The sequence below is a fragment of the Marmota monax genome, unplaced genomic scaffold (assembly GCF_021218885.2).
Source record: "Marmota monax isolate L192 unplaced genomic scaffold, Marmota_monax_Labrador192_F-V1.1 WCK01_AAM20220418_F8-fsc00014, whole genome shotgun sequence".
NCBI classification, from domain to species: Eukaryota; Metazoa; Chordata; class Mammalia; order Rodentia; family Sciuridae; genus Marmota; species Marmota monax.
Window position 1 is genome coordinate 10,551,570 of NW_026695222.1, and position 19,358 is coordinate 10,570,927.

Genomic DNA, 19,358 nt, shown 5'->3' on the forward strand with positions numbered 1-19,358 from the left:
CATCCTTATACCAGAGTTCTCAACTCCTCCTGGGTGTTCTAATCACTTGCAGAGATTTTTTTTTTTTAAATGAATGCCAGGCCCACGCACAGTGGCGCATGACTGTAATCCCAGTGGCTTGGGAGGCTGAGGCAGGAGGATCACGTGTTCAAAGCCAGCCTCAGCAACTTGGCAAGGCCCTGTGCAACTTAGTGAGAACCTGTTTTAAAGTAAAACAGGAACTGGGGGGTGGGTGGATTGTGGGGAGGGCTGGGATGTGGCTCAGTGGTTAAGTACTCCTGGGTTCAACCCTTGGTAGCAGCAAAACAAAACAAAATGAATGCCAGGACCCCCTCCCAGGCTAATTGCATCAGAATCTTGGAGGTAGGAGGTAGTCCTTAGGTGACTATAGCAAGCAGAAAATGTTGACAAGTGTTGCCCCAAAGAGTACTTCCATTTTCTCCAGCAGAAAGCAGTTTCCCATGGAAATAGGCAGTACCAGATTCCAGCATCCAGGATTTTCTACCGTGTGAGAAATGGGTGGTGGGTACCTGCCCCAGCCATCCTACAAGCTGGGCTTATGCTTCAGGTACAGCTCTTGCCATGGATTATTTGTAGGATCTTATTTCCAATGTCCTAGATGGGACAAGTCTTTTAATACTGAAGGACCTGGAGGTATCTGGGAAGTAGTAACTGCCCTGGGGTAATTACCTTGAAGCTGGTGGTGATGGAGGCATATTTGTTATCAGCTGTTTCTGAATTCCCAATCAGGTAGTCCCAGCTGGTGAACATCTTGAAGCTGAATGTGAAATTGTCACTCTCCCCGTCGATTGTGCTCCCCTGGGTATTGGTGGCCATCCTGTGGGGTGCACATCACTGTTCTTATGCCTGCCCTGTTTCTGCTCTGTTACCCCAAGGGGACCTTGGCCTGAGTCATTCTTGACACAGGTAGCAAACAAACAGGTAACAGACACCCAAAGAGGAAACAAGCTAGGCAGGGGCTTGAACCCAGGCAGCTTTAATGAAAGCCAGGGCGCCTTCTCCTCCTCAAATTCAGAATCCCCTATAAGCACATATTGTGTCAATTGGGTAACAGGCAGCATGCAAGACGTAGGACATCTGACTATGTATTCTACCCTTGCACTTGATTTCCTCTGGCTTGACTTGCCTGCAAATGCAATCTAAGAAAAAAGTGCCCTTTATAGGGACTTTATCCTCAAAGAGAAACACACTCTGTAAATCATCTATTTTCTCCGATAGAGCATATACCTTTTTGCCTGTTATGAAACCCAGTGACCCCTGAGGAAGTTGGTATGGCTATCAGGTAATACATTTTTTTCTTAAACAAGCTTGGCTGAAAGTAGCTTAGACCTTCCTTGTGGCCCACATGGTTCAGCCCTTTTTCAGCCTCTCTGTGCTCCCTGGAGTTCAGCCCTGTGGGAATCACAGAATTCCAAGCAGGGGCTCGACTGGATAGTAGGGGGGCTTTGTGCTTCTTCCTAATTCTATCTCACGTGTTGGCTTTTGGGATTTGACCTGCCACAGGAGTTAACTCTTGGGTTCATCACAGAGACATTCCATATCTCTATACTTTTCTGGGATAGAAACGGTCAAAAAGTTATAGCATGAAAGCTAAGAATAAAACTGAGTTTGTCTCCTTGTTTTGTCCCTTTTGTTTGATAGATGCGGGTGGCCACATGTCATGCAGTGGTCACTGTCAAGTGCTGGGCAGGGCCTATGAGCAGCAGCACTTTCCCCTGAGATGATGCAATAGGAAGCCAAGCCAGGCTCCCCCATGACCCTCAGGAGTTCTCACCAGGCTCTGCAGTACTCTACAACTGTCTTTCAGACACAGCTCCACATTCTCCTGGGAGAACCACCCCTTGTGGCTCTGCTGAGGGGGATGTGGGCCCTGGTGGTTGGGTCTGTGTAGGAGACTGTGCCTCGCACCCCACACCCCCAGCATGGCTAATGGGTTCCCCAACTACTAAGAAAGCAATTCACAGGACGGGGCAAATGTTTTCCTCAGAGAAAATGAATTAAGAGGCACAGACATATTAAAAAGCCACCTCTTGCCAGGCATGGTGGCACACACCCATAATCCCAGAGGCAGGAGGATGGCAAGTTTCGAGCCAGCCTTAGAAAAAGTAAGGTGCTGGGGCTGGGGATGTGGCTCAAGTGGTGGCGCGCTCGCCTGGCATGCGTGCGGCCCGGGTTCGATCCTCAGCACCACATACAAACAAGGATGTGTCCGCCAAGAACTAAAAAGTAAATTAAAAAAAAAAAAAAAAAGAAAAAGTAAGGTGCTAAGCTACTCAGCGAGACCCTGCCTCTAAATAGAATACAAAATAGGGCTGGGGATGTGGCTCAGTGGTTGAGTGCCCCTGAGTTTAATCTCCTGTACCAAAGGAAAAAAAAAAAAAGCCATTTCTGACCACAGAGAGGTAGAGCTGGGGCCAGATAGATTGCCATGGTGAATCACAACTGCATATGTTTATTGAGTATTGGTTTATTGGTTATATCTTTACATATTCAGTTTTTCTGAAGAAGCTAAATTCTGGAGGAAAGCAGAAACAAGCCTTGCAAACCTCAGGCATTACCTTACCAGATGACACGCTTCCTCTCAAGCCATACTGATCTTTTGGCAATCTCGGAACATGCTAGATTATTTGTTGCCTCTGGGCATTTTCAAGTGCCATTTCCTTTGTCTAAAATTTTGCACCTCAGACTCTCAGCATGGCTGGCGGTTCTATGCCTTATCTAAAGGAGTTTCTATCCCATATCCCAGAACTCCCCATATTACCTGGTTTATGTCTTTTATACCACATGTTATAATTTGCCTATGCTTTGTGTACATGTTTCCTTGTTTTCTCCGTAAGAAAGTGAGTAGGCATAAAGAGACTCAGGGAGTGAGTTTTTGTGTGAAGAGAAGTAAAAATCTGTCACTGAGACGATCATACTTACGATCTAATGACAATCATCAGGCTGTAGCCAAACACGCTGATCCCCACCATAAAGTAAGCCATGGGCAGCCTGTACCTCAGCCACCCAATGGTCCTCTGGTTGTTATAGTAGCCGTAGAAGAGAGCAGAATACTTGATGTAACCCTGCGGGACAGCAAGGCCGATGCTGTGGGTTTGCAAGCTCAGAGAAGACGGCTGTCAGATACTTCCATTCTACCAGGGACTTCGGTCTCAGTTTTCACTGGGGTCGAAGGGTTAAAGAAGAGTTCTGGAAGCTCTTGTTCTTCCTTCCACCTCCCCACTGTGGCTCCAGGGTCCACCCAGGTGTTCTCCTCTTTCCCTTCTTCATTCCCTTTTTCTCCCCATAACACAGAGTGAATAGAGACAAGGAGAGGAGAGCACTGTCCACATTCAGGATCAATCAGGGACAAGGGGCATGCATAAGTGTGTAGCCCACCCCTGCACCCACAGGCATGCACAGCTCAGGGTTATTTTTCCCTATTCCTGGGGTTTTGGGTTTTTTTTGGTTTGTTTGTTTGGTTAGTTTGGTTTTGGTTTTTGGTACCGGGGATTGAACCCAAGGGTGCTTAACCACGTAGCCATATTCCCAGCCCTTTTTATTATCATTATTTTAAATTTTGAGGTAGAGTCTCACTAAGTTGGTTAGGGCCTTACTAAGTTGCTGAGGCTGGCTTTGAACTTGTGATCCTCCTGCCTCTGCCTCCTGAGCTGCTGGAATCACAGGCATTTGCCACCGCCCCCAGCCTCCCTGGAGTCTTAATGCTCTAAAAGTAGATGGGCGTTTGTGAGCTTTCTCAATATTTAACAGCTTCTAAAGAAAATTACACACCCTAAAGCCCACAGATGAACTGAATTTCAAATGTTGTTTTGTTTTATTTTTGACTTGGGAGTTTTGACTTGGGGCTGTTGGTGTAATAGTACAATTTGGGGTTGTAATGATTTAGCTATAATATAAACTCAGATTTTTAGCCCCTTTTTATGTCTTTGCTAAATATAAAGCAAGCAATCTTTGTGGAATATATTCAGTTTGTTTTTGGCAGATAGAATATCTCAACTGGGATCCTTGATGACATAAAGAATAAGGGAAATCCCCAGTAGCAGTATAGTTGGGTATCCTTGTTCCAAATCACTTGGAAAATTACTCCAACTCACTTTCACACATTTCTGAAGGGATTCAACCTGATTTTGAGAGTAAAGGATGGCAGCAGCAATGACCTGCTGTGGGTGTCAGCATGGCCGTGGCCAGCCTTCGGAACCCACCCCTTGGAGCTGCAGGCTAAGGCATGGAAAGGTGGGGACTCAAAAAGGCAGGGAGAGCCGGGTGTGGTGGCACATGCCTATAAACCCAATGACTCAGGAAGTTGAAGCAGGAGGATCGTGAGTTCAAAGCCAGCCTCAGCAACAGCAAGGCACTAAGCAACTCAGTGAGACCCTGTCTCTAAATAAAACACAAAATAGGGCTGGGGATGAGGCTCACTGGTCAAGTACCCTTGAGTTCAATCCCTGGTACCAAAAGAAAAAAAGGCGGGAAGAGTGTTTCAGGTAGAAGATCATGAGCCAGAGGACCATAAGCCAGAGCATGGTGTGGCATGCGTTCAGGGACTTCCTTGAAACTTGGTAGTGGTGGGGCACTGAGGTGGGAAGTATTAGACAAACCCAGGACCAGCTAGGGAACAGCCAGGTTGTGAACAGTTCCCTTGTAAACCCTGTGAGGAACAGTGATTTAATTCCATCTTGGAAATGAATATCTGAGGTCAGATCTGCAGTTTAGAAAGTTCACTCTGGTGCAGAGGAAATGGAGATTTAGGAGCCACACTGTGCAAGGGGGAGAGGGAGACTGTTTCAGTGGCAGACCTAGGAAAATGAAGGCAGTAGTCAAAGCAGACATAAGAAGGATGAGAAAAGCATTTTGCCTGATGCTGGCTTCCTATTTGATGAACATGCAGACTTTTCAATAATTAAATGCAATATTTTACACCATTCCTGGGATCTTTCACCTTACAATCACAAAACGGGAGTGCATGTTGGCAACAGTACCTCAAAATCCCAAAGGACAGAAAAGTCCATGGCTTTCTCTTCCTCAGCCCGAGGCACAGTCTTTCTGGGAATACTTCCATAGGGCATGCCCATCAGCACCTGACGTAGGGACAGAGTGACATGGTGTAAATGGAGAAAATACGAACACACGAGACAGTGTAGCTGGATAAAACTTCCCTCAGAGCAGGAGACACTCATTAAAAAGCACCAATCTTTAAATAACATCAATCACTTTCCTGACTTAAAAGTTTTTGTTTTTGGTACCAGGGACAGAACCCAGGAGCGCTTAACCACTGAGCCGCATCCCCAGCCCTTTTCTTATTTTTTATTTAGAAACCGGGTCTCATTAAGTTGCTTAAGGCCTCGCTTTTGCTGAGGCTGGCTTTGAACTCACAATCCTCCTACCTTTGCCTCCCAAGCTGCTGGGATTACAGGTGTGTGCCATCTCACCTGGTGCTGTACTTTCCTGATTTTAAAACTAACACACACTCATAGAAAAAGTGGGAAAGTATAGAAGAACATTTTAAATATTATGCATCACCTTCTACCAACTCTATTCAATATGCTAGATAATCACATATTTCCTTTTAATTATTTCTGAGTTCTCTATACATTTTAGCTTGGTTATTGAGCTTAATATTCTTTTATGATCAATTCCCTCTGTCATAAGCTATTTCCCCAAATAAAGTGAATTTGGGGTAATGTTGGGCTGGGGATGTGGCCCAATGGCAGAGCACTTGCCTCATACATGTGAAGCACTGGGTTCGTTCCTCAGCACCACTTAAAAATAAATAAACAAAATAAAGATATTGTGTCCATCTATAACTAAAAAATTGAAAAAAAAAATCTAATGTTGTGCATGTACCAAAAACTTACTTTATGAATTCCCTGTTGTGGAGTACTTCTAGTTCTTTGTGTGTACATATTTCTTAGTATTCTTATCCATATGCCTTATTCACATCTTTAAGTATTTTTTTTAAAAATCAGAATGAAATTACATTTACATATTGATTTAAAATGGATGGACTTTTGGCTGGGTGCAGTGCTCCACACCTGTAATCCCAGGAGCTTGGGAGGCTGAGGCAGGAGGATCGTGAGTTCAAACCCAGCCTCAGCAATTTAGCAAGGTTCTAAGCAACTTAGCAAGACCCTGTCTCTAAAAAAAATATAAAAAGGACTGGGGATGTGGTTGTGGCTGAGTGCCTCTGAGTTCAATCCCTAGGACGAAAAAAAAAAAAAGATGGATTGACTCTTTTATGATATCAAGTTGTATCCTTCTAAGAATGTATCCTTTCATTTGTTATCTGAGTTTTGTCCAGTAATACTTGATAGTGTTCCTCATAGGAATCTTCTTATTTGATACATTTTCACTAGTTATTTTATAGATTTATTGCTGTTGCAAGTGTCAAAATGTTGAATTCTATTTTAAACTGCATGTTAGAAGTATGAAAATTCCTGAAGATGTTTTTCTATTTAAATTTACTTCAGACATGTCAATATACTCTTTATTAATTTCTAGTAGTTTTTGATTGAGTACCTAAAGTTTTAAGGGTCTGCGATCAGATGACCTCAAAAATAAAATAATAGAGTTTTTTTTTAGTACAAAATGCATCAGATTCTCAATTTTCCAGGCTCACTGAATGAGGGAGAAATTTCAAAATAATATTGAAAAGTAATGAGGGCAGGGATACACCATGTCACTCTTGATGTTTGTAGCACAAGCTTCATCCACTCTTCCTACTTCAGATTTGTGCCACTTTTAATATTTCACTACTTTGTTTTGTTAATTTATAGGCTCATCATTTCATGTAATATTCTTCTGTTTCTTTTCATTTTTAATTTATTTTCTTATTTGGAAATAAGTTGCATAAAAAGTAGCATATATAGTACATATGTACAGTTGATTGTAATAAAAAGAAAATTAACTATTGGGCATTCACAAAAGTGAAAAAATAGCTTAACAAACAGAAAATCACCAGGACTTTATAATACCCTGGGTAAGAGTCTCCAGAAGCATATCCTTCTTCTACCCCAAGGTGCAGCCAAGATGTAGTTCATCTTATGATAACCATTTCTTTGTTTTTCCTCACATTTTACTCACTTATTGTTTAGCTTTGCCTATCTCTCTATTTTTTTAGGTAAAAGGAAAAAAAATCACTGAGATAATAATTCTATACTGATCTTAGGGTCAAAGGTAAAAAATATGTAGTATCCATTTCTTGATTCAAAACCACAAGTATTTTAGTTCCATTCTTTGTTCTGAACTATCTGGGCAATTAATGAGAATATAGAATTTAAAAATGAATGACTGACTCTTCTTCAAACAGAGTATTTGGGTAAAATAAAGCCTCAACACTATACAAAGATACAGAAATTTTTGTTGTTTGTTTGCTTACCTCTGGGATTATGACTAGACCAAATATTAAGCCAAAAAGGACAAGGTTAACTCCGTACATCCATCGGAGAAAGATGAAATACGAAGCCACTGAAGAACCAAAGTGACCTAGAGGGAGAAAAGATGGTGGATTTAAGGGTGCAGACGAAGGAAATTGACACTACTGAGTATTTTGTGTGTGTGATAGACTCAATTTTCACATCAGTCTATGGAACAAACATCTTGGTCTCCATTTCCTTTTTCCAGATAAATAACCTGAGTCTCCAGGAGGTTAACTGAGCTGCCCAAGCACTTGCAAGTGAAAAGTGAAGAAGCTGAACTTAAATCTTGGTCCTACTAGTCCAAAACCCATCCTTTTTAAAATACAACAGAATCTGTGAAACAATCTAATCAGAAGTTTAAGAACACAATCCAAACTCTGGGAAGACTCTTCAACTGAAAAACAGTGATTCCAAAATACTCACTTTCAATATCCTTGATCTTCATTTCCCAGGGAATACACTGAGTCTTGAAATTATCAAAGTCTCTCTTAAACTTGATCCATTTCTGAAATGGAATAGATAAATATTAAATGTTGTCCTAGAGCACATTGGGGCACATTGAGAGACATTTTGATGTTGCCATGACAATGTGAGGTTGACATGTGGGTGAGGTTGCCATCTTGGAATCCTCACTTCTGCATCCCTGAGCTCAGGCTACCAGAGGTGAATATTTAAACCACATTTGCTTTCCCAAAGTCAGGTGCGGAGTGAAAGAGAAGTTAGGGGACCATTAATACGTAGCATTTGTCTACAGTGCTGATAATATCTCAGGGTTGGACAGTTTAAATAAGAACTTAGAAATTTTGAGTACAACTTATGAGCACAACCAAATTGGGTTAGTCATCTTTTATGCAATATTTTCTATCTTCAAATAGAAATTCAAGGGGAAAAGAAACCTCACAATTTTCATAGTCACCTTTGGCAGACAGCCAAGGATCTAAATCTAATAGGAATTGTTAAACTAGGAGACTGGTGGGATTGGAAAAAAAAATTCTCAACACATGGCTGCCCATTCTTCTTTGGGAAAAAAATGATCCTGAATTTCTGAAAGGAGTTAGGAAGTATTTTCCTCCCTCCAATAGTGATGTAATTTGTATCTGGAATGTCCCCAAGACCTCCCTCCAATAGTGATGTAATTTGTATCTGGAATGTCCCCAAGACCTATGCGCTGAAGGCTCCTTCCCCAGAGTGGCATTATTGGGAGGTTTTGGAATATTTAAAACGTAGGACCTAGAGGGAGGTCTTCTGGTTATTGGTGGTGATAGTGGTACCCTAGCCCCTTTCTTCTTTCTCCCTTCTTTTGCCAGCAATGAGGTGAGCAGATTTGATCTGCCATGTGATCTTGACATAATGTGCTGCCTCACTACAGGCCCAAAGCAATGAGGCTAACCACTCGTGGACTGAAACTTCCAAAACTGTGGGCCCATTTTTTTTCTCTTTATAAGTTATCTCAGGTATTTTGTTACAGTGATGTAAAGGTGACTAACACAAATATGGGTTTTTTTTTTTTTTAAAGAGAGAGAGAGAGAGAGAGAGAGAGAGAGAATTTTTTAATATTTATTTTTTAGTTCTTGGCGGACACAACATCTTTGTTTGTATGTGGTGCTGAGGATCGAACCCGGGCTGCACGCATGCCAGGCGAGCGTGCTACCGCTTGAGCCACATCCCCAGCCCACAAATATGGGTTTGATTCCAGCTCAACACCCAGAGTTTGTATCAACTGGAAACTAGAGAAGATGTCTGTCTGATGGGTAGATGCTATTTTGTTGATTCAAAGGGTTTTCTCCCCACCAACCTCAACCTCTAGAAATAAAGCCATTTAGAAACATAAAAAAGACTCATAGAAAATAGCAGGCTAAGAAAGAGGTACTAGAAAACAGATGCTATTAGTTTCTATTATTAAAAATTCTCCTAAAAACTAGTCCATGAAGGAAATGAGATGTTACTTTGCAAAGTCACCAAAGGATGAAAGGTTTATGCAAAGGAATCAGGCAAGCTTCCAGATCCGATTTTCTAAATATGGTTTTGACAATATTCTGATGGAATGATTATTATGGAAAGAAGAAAACCACCTGTCTGAAGAGAGAAATGGTCAGAGATGCAAAAGAGAAGAGGGACCCATACGCAGAGGTGTGATTGACCAGACTGGCACAGATCTGGGGAAGAATAAATGCTAGATGCTAGCTGCTCTGGCCCCATGGCTTCATGCACTCTGCCTACTTCAGATTCTGTGCTGACAAATAATCTTTGATTCATTTGGCTTCCTATGTAGCTCTGTTGATAAGGAGAGCAGCTGCTAGTCACTGGGGCTGTGTATATTTTGGTTTCTCTGGCGGTGACCTTCATTAAGTTAATAGTCTGAAATCAGAATGAAGGTTTAGCTTCCCATACAACTAGCTTGACTATCCAAAATAGAAGGGACTGTCAAAGTGGACTTTGAGTTTTCCAGTTCTTGCATCAGTAATTTCTCCTTTTAAATTAATAATCCAGCATCTGGTTTTATATATCAGTCTCACAAGCTTTATTAATGTGAGTCTTCTTCCGAGAGATGGATCTCCTGTCAGAGTGCTGATAAAATCAGCATAAAACGCAGGCTCGCAAGGCTGGAGACGGGGAGAGGTAATTAATGTGGCCAAGTGAGGCCCAGGCTACTGGCGGGTACCTTGGCAACCACCTGGTGGAGGCTGTGGACACTTTCATTAGTTTGCAGAGTCAGAAAACCAGGCTGGGTGTGGGCAGAGGATCCCCAGCCCCTTCCTCAGCACTGTGGGAGCTGCTGGCTGTGGGACTGGGTCATTGTCATGTCATCTGGCTCCCCAGCTATTGATAAGAAAATGGCTTCAAGTAGGGATCAAACAAGATCCAGGCAAGTGACACATCCTGTCTGTGGATGAAATTGGGATCTAGTGACTAAAATGAAAGCAACCAGTGAGGCCTGAGAAACAGTACTGCTGAATAAGGAAAAAGAGACACCTATTCTTTGAAATTTGTGGAAAACATTCCTTAGGATATATAAATAAGTTCTAGGAAGCAGTTTGTCATTCTCAGTAGAATGCAAAAAATCCGTCTTCTAAAAGAGAGCAATTTAAGATTTTAAAAAGAATATGGCGCATGCTTGTAATCCCAGTGGCTTGGGAGGCTTAGGCAGGAGGATCTCGAGTGCAAAGCCAGCCTCAGAAACAGAGAGGAACTAAGCAACTCAGTGAGACCCTGTCTCTAAATAAAATACAAAAAAAGGGCTGGGGATGAGGCTCAGTGGTCCAGTGCCCCTAAGTCCAATCCCTGGTACCCCACCTCAAAAAAAAAAAAAAAAAGAATATGAGGTATAGAATGACTACAGGAAGCTAAAGGTTCTATAATGAAATGAAAAGAAATATTTGACATAGTAAGAACAGTAACTGACACAGAGGAAAATGGATTCCATGGTGTTAAGAATATGCCTGAGAATTCCTAAGACTGCAAAGAGAGAGGAAAACAAAGAATTAAAAACAGCGAGGGCAGGTAACAAAGGAAGGTCAGCGATCATCCTCTCCCTATAGAGGAAGCTGGATCTACTTGACAGAAACATGACTGAACAGACTCATTTACAAAGACATATCTGACTAGAGATCTGCCGTACAACATTGTGCCTATATTTAACAACACTGTATCATGCGTTTAAAATTTTGTTGAGAAGGTAGATCTCAATTAAGTGTTCTACAATTTAAAAAACAGTGAATACAAATTTAAAGAGGAACAACAACCTATTTTTTTCTGTTGTTGTTCATTTGAGTTTGAGTTGCTACAAACTGGGAACAATAATTTGGAAATGTGCTTTAAAATTTAAAATATGCATGCTTTTGAACCAGCCATATTATTTGGGGGACTGTGTTTTGTTGGATTTACAATAAGTGTTACAAAATTGTTTGTTGCAAGCTTGTTACAGCAAAATCTAGAACAACAACAACAAAAAAAGGTGTATCGAAAAGCACATTCCTCAAATGGAAAAAAAAAGATCTGAGTGTGTAGTCATCAAGTATTCAATAGTTATTCAACAAAATTAATAAAATGACTCAGAAATAATTACCAGGTGTTTATAACTGATAAAGGAGAAAAAAACAATACTAGGAATAAACAGTTTCAAACCCAGCAGATATAAAGAGTAATTACAAAAATTATGGCGCATATGCCACTTTCTGTTAATGCAGATGAAAATTTTAATGAAATGATCAAGTTTGGGGAAGAATATGAATTATCAGGAGGGCTCTAAAAAAAGCTAAAACTTGAATACACCAATCAACAAGGAATGCATGAAAAAAAATATCAAGGTATTCTATAAAGATGGAATTCACACAAACAAAAAAAAATTCATGCTCCATAAAAAATGATTTACAGCATAAGGAGGAGATAATGCTATTTGTTCACTATTATAAAGCAAGTATATTCCTAGTGCACCCTTGTGCATATGTGCGACACAAATTCAGATCAATCTTATGAAAATGTATGTAGTACATATAAATAAAATACTATCAAGTCATGTGTGTCTGAGGAGTTAAAAATAATGTGCTATGACTGAGATTATCCCAGAAATAAAAAGGAAGTTTAATAGCTAAAAGGCAAAGGTGCTTAATAAAATCTAATATCTATTTCCAATAAAATAGAAATCTTGACCTATAACTAGAGGGTAATTTCTTATTATGGGAAAGTCTATTTTGAGCTGACAAGTCCCATAAACTTAATGTGAAACACTAAAGTCATTCTCGTTAAAATGATGAAAAGACAGAGACCTATGGTTATCATTGTCAACTGAAATTGTTCTGAAATTACTAACTTGTGCTTTAGGGTAGAAATTACATATCACATTAGAAGAACCAAAAAAACCTTTTTAATGTGCCTAATCAGATGAAAATTATTAGAATGAATAAAATTAATAAGAGAAGCCAAGGGACTGGGGCTGTTGCTCAGTGGCAGAGGGCTTGCCTATTACATGATCCCCAGTGCAGAAACAAACAAACCACAGTACAATAAGAGAACCACACATAAAATTAACAAAAAAGTGTAATTTTCTACATACCACCCAAAGCTAGTTATTAGATTAGTCCATTCACAAAAGGAACTAGAATATAAACTACATAGAAATAAATTTAAGACATGGAAAAGATCTATGTGAAGAAACTGAAAAACTTTGCTCAAAGAGGCAAGAGAAACATGCAGTATTCTTTGATGCAAAGACTAAATATTATAAAGATAAGAAGCCTGCACAAATAAAATGGAAGATTTTTTAAAATATTGATCAAAATCTCAATGGGCTATATTAGAGTTTTGCAAAGTGATTTAAAAAAGTGCATATGGATGGCTGGGAGCAGTGGAGCACACCTGTCATTTCAGCAGCTCTGGAGGCTGAAGTCAAAACCAGCCTCAGCAACTTAGTGTGGCCCAAAGTATCTCAGTGAGACTCTGCCTCAAAATAAAATATAAAAAGGGCTGGGGATGTGGCTCAGTGGTTAAAAACCCCTGGTTTCAATCCCTGGTACAAAAAAAATGCATATGGAAATAATACATTTCACAGGCAGGGCAAGCCTAGGGAAACAAAGAAAAAGAAGAAGCTGGAAGTATTAGGCATCAAAACTGAGAGTTGAAGCAACTACATCCACACTCAAGCCCTGAAACAGGCTCTCTGCAAGAATGAAGTGGATGCGAGTGGTAGTTTTTCAAATCTGTGAGTACTTCAGTCCCCTCAAGGAAGGAAATTTCAATAAGTCCCAGGTTAAATGTCCCACCTCAGACCATTACCCTTGGATCAGATGCCCAGGGGGTGATATAACAGAGTAGAGCTGCCTGCTGCCTCTGCGAACATTACTGTTTATCATCCAATGCTGATTATACCACAGCCTTTTTGGGTCTCCAAAAAGGAGAATAATAAAAAACCCCAGTGGGTTTTGTTTTGTTTTTTTGTTTTTTTAGTTTTTTAGGTGGACACAACATTTTTATTTTATTTTTTATGTGGTGCTGAGGATCCAACCCAGTGCCTTGCCAGGTGAGTGCACTACCACTTGAGCCACAACCCTAGCCACCACCCTCCCCCCCAGTGGTTTTAACGCCATTCATTCTGTGAGTTCATTCGCTGGTGAGGAAACAGGTTTTACGTATATGGAAGCCTCCACAGAATCAGCATAGAGGAACCCCGAGGACACAGTTGATTTCCATCACTGGAGGAAGGAGAATGGTCTACTGGGCCTCACTCTCAGGATTCTGGGGGTAACTGACACATGGTGTGGGGGGACAGGTGAGGCTGGGGTCCTCCACGTTCCCAAGCAGAGCAGACCCTCCTGGCAGGCTGGCTGTCCCCTATCACGCACCTTGGCCATCATCATCCTGTAGGCGTAGAGTCGTTTGCCCTTCCCCTTTCCCAAGGCTCCTTCGTATTTCTCCACAAAGGCTTGGGCCTCCCTGGTCAGGAGAAAAAAGTTGGGGGTGGGTGGGAATTCCATTAACATCCAATGAAAGGAAATCTAAACGATGAGGGGTTATAGGGCTGAAAGCCTGTGTGCTTTTATGCCCCTGGTTACAATATGAATTCCACAAAGGCAGGAAATTTTGTCTGTCTTGTCCATTGAAACTTCCCAAATTCCTAGAATAATGCTTGGCATACACTAGACACTTGTGATAGGCAGAGTTTGCCCCCCAACCCCCCGCATGACTTTTGCCCTTTGGTGTCATACCTGTGAATAAACTGTTAAATGGCAAAAGGGACTCTGTGGGATTGAGATTACTGACTCTAAAATAGGGAGATTATCATAGTTATCTGGACAGGTTCAATGTAGTCACATAAAGCCTTAAAAATCTATGTGGAAGGCAGAAGAGTTGGAGAAGAGTGTGGAGAAAGGGAAAGTTCCAGAAATCAGAAGCAGCTAAGGACCTCCGGATCAAGGGGATGACAGGGCATTGGGTTCCCTGGCTTTTCTTTTTGTCTTCTAGATCCTAGACTGGATATTGGCAAAGCCTGCAACCCAGAGATCCTGCCAACCCTGCCAGCAGCAGGGATTCTGGCCCTCAGAGGCGGGAAGAGATGGCAGATTTCTCCTCTAAGCAGGATTTGCAGCCTGCTGGAGATCTTATTTCTTCAAGCATCCAGGTTGTTGTTGTTTTTTTTTTTCCACCATTAATAAAAGGTGTGTTCAGGCAACACCTGTTGGGGGTGAGGTTCTGTGATAGTGACAGGTGGCTATTCAGTCTTGCTGATAAAAGGAAGAACCCATCCTAGAAGAAGCAAAGAGAAGGGACTCAGAAAAAGGAGCCTGGGAAGAAGCCAGCCAACTGCCTAGAGCTGAAAACACTATCCAAATCGTAGCCACTAGGCGCACGTGGCTACTTGAAATTTCAAGTTATTTTTTATTTTACTGTTTTAACTGACAAAAATGTAAATATTATAATATTTGTGGAATGACAAAATCATGCTCATTAACATAAGCACTTTTTCACTTTGCATTTCTTTTTGCAGTGAGAATCCTTAATATCTACTCATTGCCATTTTTAATATGCAATACATTGCTATTAACTATTGTCATTTTTTAAAAATTTAAATTAAAAATTTTTCAGTTTCCCAGTTGCACTAAGTGCATGTCAAGTGCTGGTTAGGGGTTATTGGGTTAGATGGTGCAGCTTCAGGAGATTTCCATTGTTACAGAAAGTTCTATTGGTCAGTGCTAGCCCATGGCAGGAGCCTGAGGCACCTCAGGGAGGCATTTCTTCTTGAAGCTGCATAGAAGGTCATGCAATAATCTGCACAGTAATGGAGTAAGCTCTACGTGTCAGAAAACCTGACAAGTTCTGCACTGTGTTGATGTGGTCAAAATCTTTGCTATGTCAAAACAGTGTTAAAACATGACTGCCTAACGGTTCTCCTAAATAACATGAGTTTGAGTTGAGCATGGCAAACTTGGGTGTGAGAGGAGCCAGGGGAAATGAGCTTTACACAGATGAAAGAGGAGAGTGAGTGTCGTCTCCAGGGATGTGGTGGAAGAACAGAGGGGGATTTTCTAGTGGAAAACCAGAAGCCATGCAGTGTGGATTGAAAATCACAGCAGAGATGTAAGAATCAAAAAAATGATTGGTGGGCCAACTTTCCTTGGGAAACCAGAGAACTAGCTGAGTCTAAAAGAAAAGTCAAGTGGCATAGGCAGAAGGCCCAGTCTCTTTTCCAGAACCATAGTCAAAGAGCACCACTCCCTGCATGGCCTTGCGTTAGGTTTTGGGGATGTGCGGGTAATTAAGTCCACCTTGTACAGGTAAGTCACTGCAAGTGAGAGCCACACGGGGAGGGATGTTGGGGGCTTAACCATTTTTTGAAGATTTCAATGACATTAACACAAGCACAATAAAATAAGTTGGAAATCATACTCTAGAGCTTATATGCCCTTTATAGATATGTTCATATACACATGAAATATATACATATTTCCAAATATTGTATTCATTCCCCACAGTACTTTTCTCAAAAGTATAGATCTCTAAAAAAATAATAATTATTTCAAAGTTACGGTAGTGGTAATTTGTTGTTCAATTTAAATTTTTACAGTTCCACATCTGGGACAATGGGACAACCGGTGTTAAAGAACACAAGAGAGAGCTGATCTTGTTGGGAAGGGGCATCCTGGACAGCTTCCCTGGGGAAATCCTTCCTGTGCTGGGTCAGAAGAGAGGCACAGAACCACCAGATGAGCTGGGGCATGGGAGAGAAGATGGGCAGGCAATGGAAGGGCTGGGTACAGGTCTTCCATCTCTCCTCCTCCAGGACCTGCTAGGTGCTGGCAAACCTCAAGTCCTGCAGGCTTCGATGGCATTCCCTGAGTGCTGCACTCAGCCTGGGGAGGTGAGGAAGGTGAATCCTCCTTCTTGTCTAGTCCCTATGGGACCAGGAGAAGGAGGGGCTTCCCATTCCCATCAGAAGGAGCTGAGGCTTGTGGATCTCAAGAAGCCTGGTTAACTGACAACCTACCCACCTGAGCTCCGTCAGCTTCTTTGCCATGGGCCAGGGCTTGTTCCTCATGGTGGCGATGAGCTTCTTTTTTTCTTCCACCTGCTCCAGGATGCGGGCCAGTTCCTCCTCAGAAAGGGACTCCCCACCAGAGTTACTGGAGGCCAAGGAAGATGATCTAGGGGCAGAGCCAGGGCAAATGGAGAAGAGAGCTGGAAAGGAAGTAGATGTGGAGCAGCCCACAGGCAAGATGGCAAGGCATGATCCCGGATCACGCCCACTCCTGCTCAGATGCTTCCAGTGACTCCCACTGCCTGTCAGAGGAGGCCAGAACTTCAACCTGAAGCTCAACCTACCACACAGCTGCCTCCCCAAACTCTATTTCTCTGAGTGTTCCCCCTCCCCCTACAGACTATCCTGTGGAGTGCTGACCAGTAGAAATAGCCATTTGTAATTTAAATGTTTCTAGTAGCCACATTAAAGTGGTGAAAAACGAATACAATTAATAACACATTTCATTTAATTTAACCTAACATTATAATTTTAACATATAGTTAAAATATGAAAATTATTGAGATAGTCTTTTTTTTTTTCTACTATCTTCAAAGTCTGGTGTTTGCATTGCACTCCTAGTGGAGAGCACTTCAAACACTAAATTTCCATCAGACACACTTGATCTGTATTTGGGTTTCATAAAGTTATAACTGAAAAAGTAGATTCAAGTACCCCGATTGTTTACCTAAGTTTCCCAGTAACAGAATCAAGTGCAAAATAGTATTTTTCTTTGATATTTGCATCCTCATTAACAAAACTACTTGGCCATTTTGAAAAAGAAATGCATTGAGCCAGGCGTGATGGTGCCTGCCTGTAATCCCAGCAGCTCAGGAGGCTGTGGCAGGAGGATCTTGAGTTCAAAGCCAGCCTCAGGAACAGCAAGGAGCTAAGCAACTCAGTGAGACCCTGCCTCTAAATAAAATACGAAATAGGGCTGGGAATGTGGCTAAGTGTTCAAGTGCCCCTGAGTTTAATCCCCAGTACCCTCCCTCCAAAAATTAGACCCCCCCCAAAAAAAAACCCCCAAAATTAAAAAAGAAATGCATTGGCTTCAAAATCATATCAATTAGTTTCAAAGGTACACCTACGTCAGATTCACAAACTCTTAAGTCAATGGTATTAACATTGAATTAAAATTATGTTCAGTTAGATTAAATTGGGAATTCAGTTCCTTAGTCACACTGTGTTTGGATTTCAAATGCCCACCAGACTCATGTGGGTAGTGGCATATTGAACAGCACAGGTGTAGACAAGCTCCCATGAGAAATCCCCAAGCAACGACCCTCCCCATCTCTCAGATAATATTATGTGCTCAGTTGTGTACAATTTATTGTGTGTGCTCTGTACAGCCTCACTGAAAATATGTGACCCTCAACTGAGTGAGACAGCAGGTGACAGGGTTGAAGGAGAAAGCCAGAGAAGGGTTAGGCCCACCCAGCCAGTAAGTTTCATAAACAGAAGAATCTGAATGTGAACTTGGGCTAGATTTTTAAAACCCATTTTCGGCAGCCTCTGTGAGTTTTAGCTTCTGAATAACACCCAAGGAGCAAAGGAGAAGAAGTCTGAGCATGCCCTTGAACATTGGAAAGCTGAGATCGGAGGGTCTTTTGGCTGGACTTCATACACATCCCATGATAGCTGTCTTTGAATTTTTGCATAGTGAGTTCCTTCCGTCTGGGGAGTTGGGCATTCAGTCATTGCTTGTTTGAATTCCACCTGTTCTTCCAACACTTACTGAAATGCTTACCTTCTTCACGAAGGAAACCCGATGCCCCAGAACCCGGGCAGTACAGCACTCTATCAAAGCCCTTCTTGTGTACACATGGCTTTCTGCCTTGTCTTAATTGATGCCTGTGTCTCATCTTCCCTGCTAGCCTGCCTGTACCTGGGGAACTGGGACTGAGTCTTTTTCATTTCTCAGTGCCCTGTCATGGCATCAGGGGAAAATGCCATGAGTCCTTGTGTGTATACCTTACTTTGCATTTGTCATTTAGGATCTTACAGGATCCCTCTAAAGTTCAGGATTCTCAGGGTCCATTAACAAAGCATTCAGATTCTAAGTTGACCCTTTAATAGCTTATCATTAGGAACAAACAGCAAAGGTCCTAACAAGGGATGGCTGGTATGGGTGACAGAAGCAGTCAGTAGCCTCTTTAGAGGGTCTCACTTTGCCCTCTGTGAAGGTGGAGAGGACAGTAGACCACCTGACTAAAGGTATGCACAAAGGAGGTTTGTAGAACCCAGAGAAGGAACATCAACTCTGCCATAATCCTAAAACCCTTTCAAAAGCCTCTCAGCCATTATTTCAGGGGATGCTTAAAACATCCTGAGAGCTGGGCACAGTGGTGTACGCCTGTTAGTTACCTCAGTAGCTACCGAGGCTGAGGGAGGAGGATCATGAGTTCAAAGCCAGCCTCAGCAACTTAGTGAGGCCCCCAAGCAACTCAGTGAGACCCTGTCTCTAAAATGTAAAAAAAAAAAAAAAAAAAAAAGGCTGGGGATGTGGCTCAGTGGTTAAGCGCCCCTGGGTTCAATTTCCAGTACCAAAACAAACAAACAAACAACAACAATAACCTGATCTCCAGTGAATGACAAAGGGAGCAGAGCAGAGACATCCATCAAAGCTGGTCCCAAAGAAATGGAACAAAAAGTCCGATCTGCTCATTTCAGTGACCTGGCTCTATCCACTAACCCTCGTGTGCTGGTGCTAATGGAACAAAGGAGAGGAAACAAATAATTCAAATCCTGAAATCCTAGAATTTCCGAGCTAACATAACTCTTGGAGTTCTAGACAGAATTCCATTTTTCTAGAAAACAGTCCAGATAAGGAAGGAGTGTGCTTAATCCCTGTGATGATTCCTGAATCCAATACTGTTCACTTTTCTCAGTTCCTTAAGAGCCAAGGCGAGTCA

The 19,358-nt window shown here is 41.9% G+C and overlaps 1 protein-coding gene across 1 annotated transcript in view; it reads right to left on the reverse strand.

Annotated features, from left to right (window-relative positions):
* Nucleotides 1-19,358, reverse strand: part of Tmc2 (transmembrane channel like 2) — a 70,949-nt gene that overhangs the window by 39,370 nt on the left and 12,221 nt on the right. The window contains exons 3-9 of the mRNA XM_046432994.2: nucleotides 16,418-16,570; nucleotides 13,775-13,865; nucleotides 7,860-7,941; nucleotides 7,397-7,503; nucleotides 5,001-5,099; nucleotides 2,944-3,086; nucleotides 691-838 (exon numbers count right to left, since the gene is read on the reverse strand). Coding sequence (XP_046288950.1) covers nucleotides 691-838; nucleotides 2,944-3,086; nucleotides 5,001-5,099; nucleotides 7,397-7,503; nucleotides 7,860-7,941; nucleotides 13,775-13,865; nucleotides 16,418-16,570 — 823 coding nt within the window. The remainder of the gene's footprint in view (nucleotides 1-690; nucleotides 839-2,943; nucleotides 3,087-5,000; nucleotides 5,100-7,396; nucleotides 7,504-7,859; nucleotides 7,942-13,774; nucleotides 13,866-16,417; nucleotides 16,571-19,358) is intronic.